The following is a 6,000-nucleotide window of genomic DNA, read 5'->3' as shown; positions in this document are numbered from 1 at the left end:
CACAGTGGAAGGAGGCTGGAGCAGTTCTTCTATCCCACTGCCTTTGCCACCGCTGCACATCTTATCCTTTACAGAGTTTAAGCTTCTTCCTCTCCCCACCACCACCTAGTCAGCATACTCACCGTCTCTTTCCAAGCCATTTATATCATGAACCTGTGCTAGGGAGGTGAAATCGAGCTCCCAGGAGTGGACGAGGCGGTACTTTGTTACTAAGGTAATGCGTTCTTACAGTTGTGTCGAGTGTGAGAGAAAACAAGTGTGTTTATGTGTGGATGTGTGCTTTCTAGTCACTGTAAACTTGTATCAATGTCCGTTAAAACTGAATGGTCTGTTTTCACGTACAGCACTGGATTGAAGTGGCTCCCGAAGTGCTGGTAAGTTTAAAGTGAATAATCCTGTCGTTCCTTGAGCTGTGGCGCCTCGCGCTCCTTCTCTTTCGCTCCCTGCTTTGCGTGCGTGTGCGCGCGTGAGTGAGCGCGAGCGCATATTCAGGCTGGCGCGTGTCATTCCAGTGACAGTGTTTTCTTCCTCTATATTTGACATCGCTCTTTGCAGTGCTGTGTGAATTGGGACAGGTGTTCCTGTGTGGATGGCGTTCTGAAAGCAGTTGTTTGTCTTTTTTAAATAACTGCACATCTTTGTAGTGCAGTGCGGCGGACCGACATCATGCCCACGCGCAAATTAATAGCATTTCTACCTTTAGATTCGCTATTAATTTGGTGTTGATCTCTAACAGCTGTTATGTGCACGCTCCTCGTGTGGGTATCGTGGAAGTGCATAGACAATTCAATGTACCTGAAAATAAATCCACATATGGTTCGAAGAGACCGAGTGCAGACAACAGCTGCATGAGAGCCATCCAGGGATTCTCTCTCTGTCTCTTTCTCTCCGTGTTTGTTGTTCCAGTTAACATACTCTTAAAGGAATAGTTCACCTAAAAATGAAAATTCCTCATTTACTCACCCTCATGACATCCCAGATGTGTCTTTCTTTATTCTGCAGAACACAAAGATTTCTAGAAGAATATTTTAGCTTTGTAGGTCCATACAATGCAAGTGAATGGTGACCAAGATTTTGACGCTCCAAAATAAACATAAAGGCAGCATAAAAGTAATCCATATGACTCCAGTGGTTAAATCTATATGTTCAGAAGCGATTTGATAGGTGTGGGTGAGAAACGGATCAATATTTAAGTCCTTTTATTTACTATCAATCTCCATTTTCACTTTCATATTCTTCTTTTTTGTTTTTGGTGATTAGCATTCTCCCACCTATCATATCACTTCTGAAGATATAGGTTTAACCACTGGAGTCATATGGATTGCTTTTATGTGGCCTTTATGTGATTTTTGGACCTTCAAAGTTCTGGTCACCATTCACTTGCATTATATGAACCTACAATGCAACCCTAGCTGAGATATTCTTCTAAAAATCTTTGTTTGTGTTCACCAGAAGAAAGAAAGTCCTGCATATCTGAGATGGCATGAGGATGAGTAAATTATGAGAGAATTTTCATTTTTTGGTGAACTATCCCTTTAAGTTGCAGTCTCGAAAACATTTTTAAAGTCTGCTTATTACCAGTATTGGTTGACGTTCATAAAGAAGCGCAAGCCTATTTCCTCGCTCATGGAGAATGATGTGTGATTAGGCTTGTTTGAGATGTGAAACGCCTCGCCTTGAAAGTAGACAAGAGCAGGCTGGTGCAGTCATGGGAGGACTGAAATAAGTGCTGTCAAGTCGGACAGTTCTCTCTTCTCACATCACGACACACGTCGTCATGGCATCACAGCAAGTCGGACAGATTTCTAACCGGCATGCACCTCCCAGTGATCACCGGTGATCAGTTCTACGTGGAACTTGCTCATCTCAAATGAGACTTATGGCAACATACCTGCTCAATAGAGCACGACAGTCTGGTTCCAGAAGTAAAAATCCCATTCATTTATCCCATAGACGAATTGATTTTCAACGATAACTTATGAAACTTTAAAGACAGACCCACCGTGAGCTACGAGGTTGTTCATCATTGGTATATGCTTATGTTGAAGCCATCCATCCGCACCTTCTCATCTCAACTTCATTGTTTAAAAATCATGTTTAATAGCAGAATTCATGGTAAACAACTACATTACCCATGGTACAGCGGAGAAAGATCCACCAATCAGAGAACCGCGGACAACGAAAACCGTGAAATGTGCATTGTAGCGACCGCACGCTCCCATGACGCACTGTAAATGATGTAATCGAGTCGGTCTCACTTCACCCTTAAACTACTTTATATTTGTACATATCGGAATATTTTGCAATAAATTAATAAATAAATAACATACTTTGTATTATATTAACCTGGCATTAATTAAATAAAATATCTAGTTACCACAGATGTGATGGTCTAAATACAGCTGCACAATAAATTTGGCATCTTTATTTCTTCTGAATACTGAAATTCTGTTTTTTTTTTTTCTTTTTCCTATTATGGAAAGTCATGGAAATGTAAAAATAGATTTTTTTCTTAATGGAATTCCTGAAGTATATGTAGTGATAATGAATAGTATGGATAGGGGTTGTCAAGCTCCCCAAAGGAACGAAAAACCACTGTAAAGCCGCTGTTACACTATATTTTGACCACACAAAATGATTTTGGAAATCGCTATGGACAGGATGATGTCACGCGACTTCTGTTAGAAAAAAAATAACAAATAACAGATAATATTATACAGTATTATAAATGTATTAACATGCCATCTGCTTACTTTCCTGCAACAATAAAAAAACATACAGCTTTTAAAATATGTATTCACTGTATTTAGTCAAGAGGTCAGTGAGTGACGTTTCTATCTTCTATTGGTCACATGACGTTTCATCATATGAATTAGCAGGAGAGTTCACCAAACTTGAACGATGGTGCACAGTGGAATGTAAAATTCCTTTCGCATGATCTTGCGTTTCAGGTCTTCTGCATTCAGATGCGTTTGAATGGGAGTGAATGTAGCACGTGAAAATAAGCGACAAATGCTACACAATATGGAACTTCAAAACTATTTAACACTGTAATTATCAAATCAGGGTTTAAAAGAAGGATTACTCCATGTTTTCTCTCATTTGACCCCTCTAACAGGTGTTCTGTAGGGTATTTACTGCCTTCTGTGTGCTAACTGCCCATTCTTTTGCTTTAGTTTATGAAATTTTAATCTGTTGCCAATCACAAGGATCAAACAACTGAGATATTTAATTAATTGTCTGGGTGGCACGCTGTTCTGTATGACTGATCTCTTTTCTGTTCTGTCCCTTCCCCACAGAGACAGAAAGAAAGTGAGGCAGAGATACCAAGCATGGCTCAGGCCTCTCAGGAACAAGGGGCAGTGGGCATTGCCGACCCAGATGAGGATTCTCCCAACATGATCGTTTACAGGAAGGTAGTGCCGTATTGCTTTTAAAGCTATAGTATATGAGTAGTGTATGTGTGCTTGACCATATAGGAGATATTTTGGTTGACTGGGAACCCTGGAACATTCAGTTCTGGCTAGATTACTTCTAAATTGTAATCTGGTACTGATTACAAATTACATGACCAAAATTGTTGTCAGTAACGTAAAAGTTTTGATTACTTTTTTAAGGTAATCGAATCTAATCTGATTCTTTTTGGATTACTGTCTGATTACCTTTGACCTAATTCTTGTTTATTTGATGTCTCATACATTTGAGTAGGACAAGAGTGTACCATTTTGATATAATGTTGATCAAAGCGCATTTAAATTTTTGTAATTTGATTATGTAATCCACATTACATGTAATCCATTACTACCCAGCACTGGGAACATTACATTCATTTTCACAGAATTCCTGTATGATTTGGTTGTAATTTTTAAAGTATTCCTTCTTGTCAGCAAGTTAATGTTTGAAGCAAAACAAATTTGGTCAGCAAATATATATTAACTCTGCAAAAAAAGAAACGTCCCTTTTTCAGTACACTGTATTTTAAAGATAATTTGTAAAAATCCAAATAACTTTACAGATCTTTATTGTAAAAGTTTAAACAATGTTTTCCATGCTTGTTCAATGAACCATAAACAATTAATGAACATGCACCTGTGGAATGGTCGTTAAGACACTAACAGCTTACAGACAGTAGGCAATTAAGGTCACAGTTATAAAAACTTAGGACACTAAAGAGACCTTTCTACTGACTCTGAAAAACACCAAAAGAAAGATGCCCAGGGTCCCTGCTCATCTGTGTGAACGTGCCTTAGGCATGCTGCATGGAGGCAAGAGGACTGCAGATGTGGCCAGGGCGATAAATCGCAATGTCCATACTGTAAGACGCCTAAGACAGTGCTACAGGGAGACAGGAAGGACAGCTGATTGTCCTCGCAGTGGCAGACCACGTGTAACAACACCTGAACCAGATCGGTACATCCGAATATCACACCTGTGGGACAGGTACAGGATGGCAACAACAACTGCCCGAGCTACACCAGGAATGCACAATCCCTCCATCGGTGCTCAGACTGTCCGCAATAGGCTGAGAGAGGCTGGACTGAGGGCTTATAGGCCTGTTGTAAGGCAGGTCCTTAACAGACATCACTGGCAACAACGTCACCTATGGGCACAAACCCACCTTCGCTGGACCAGACAGGACTGGTAAAAAGTGCTCTTCACTGACGAGTCACAGTTTTGTCTCACCAGGGCTGATGGTCAGACTCGCGTTTATTGTCAAAGAATGAGCGTTACATCGAGGCCTGTACTCTGGAGCAGGATCAATTTGGAGGTGGAGGGTACATCATGGTCTGGGGTGGTGTGCCACAGCATCATCGGACTGAGCTTGTCATCATTGCAGGCAATCTCAATGCTGTGCGTTACAGGGATGACATCCTCCTCCCTCATGTGGTACCCCTCCTGCAGGCTCATCCTGACATGACCCTCCAGCATAGCAATGCCACCAGCCATACTGCTCGTTCTGTGCATGATTTCCTGCAAGACAGGTAGGTCAGTGTTCTGCCAGGGCCAGCGAAGAGCCTGGATCTCAATCCCATTGAGCATGTCTGGGACCTGTTGGATCGGAGGGTGAGGGCTAGGGCCATTCCCCCCAGAAATGTCCAGGAACTTACAAGTGCCTTGGTGGAAGAAAGGGGTAACATCTCAGCAAGAACTGGCAAATCTGGAGCAGTCCATGAGGATGATATGCACTGCAGTACTTAATGCAGCTGGTGGCCACACCAGATACTGACCGTTACTTTTGATTTTGACCCCCCCCCCCTTGTTCAGGGACACATTATTCCATATCTGTTAGTCACATGTCTGTGAAACTTGTTCAGTTTATGTCTTAGTTGTTGAATCCTTTTATGTTCATACAAATATTTACACATGTTAAGTTTGCTGAAAATAAAAGCAGTTGAAAATGAGAGGACGTTTCTTTTTTTACTGAGTTTGTATTCAGTGAGAGCAGGGCAGACACATTAAGAGGCACAAATATTGCTAAGTACTAGATTTGAATTTGAATAAGTTTGTTTCTGTGTTATCCCTTGATATTTGACTTTTTTCAGCTTCTTTGTATATAGAATATTTTGTTCCCTCCTTGACCCTTGTTGTCACTGTGAATAAAGAGATGTGACTCAATATTCTTGACGGAAAAGTTACATTTTTTATTGGTTGTAGAAAGTTGCCTATTATTGGACTGTATGTGTAAAAGTGTCTGCTAGAAAACATAGATAAGTGTGAAGTGTTACAGTTACTATGATGCAAAGCATTGAGGGTTGTGCATTTAATAGCCCAACCATGGCTTCAAATGTAAACCTCTGCTCCTACATTTAAAGCCATAAACAGTTTCATATATTATTAATAAAACACATACAGATTTTGAAAACTGAGTAAATGAAGAAAAAGTGAGATAAAGAAACGCATTTGCCATGTCGGTTTGCTGTATTCTGTTATATGTAGCCTTTAAGATGAATTCGTATCTCCGAGAAGATACAGTAACTGTTGGAGAGTGATGAATTTCAT

The 6,000-nt window shown here is 40.5% G+C and overlaps 1 protein-coding gene across 1 annotated transcript in view; it reads left to right on the top strand.

Annotated features, from left to right (window-relative positions):
* The window catches only part of LOC127456739 (regulator of G-protein signaling 6-like), a 123,404-nt gene continuing 117,404 nt past the window's right edge, over positions 1-6,000 (top strand). Inside the window, exons 1-2 of the mRNA XM_051725285.1 lie at positions 1-214; positions 3,300-3,416. Coding sequence (XP_051581245.1) covers positions 3,333-3,416 — 84 coding nt within the window. The 5' untranslated portion in view covers positions 1-214; positions 3,300-3,332. The remainder of the gene's footprint in view (positions 215-3,299; positions 3,417-6,000) is intronic.

The sequence above is a fragment of the Myxocyprinus asiaticus genome, chromosome 19 (genome assembly GCF_019703515.2).
Source record: "Myxocyprinus asiaticus isolate MX2 ecotype Aquarium Trade chromosome 19, UBuf_Myxa_2, whole genome shotgun sequence".
Taxonomy (NCBI): Eukaryota; Metazoa; Chordata; class Actinopteri; order Cypriniformes; family Catostomidae; genus Myxocyprinus; species Myxocyprinus asiaticus.
This window is presented reverse-complemented; position numbering and strand designations above follow the sequence as displayed.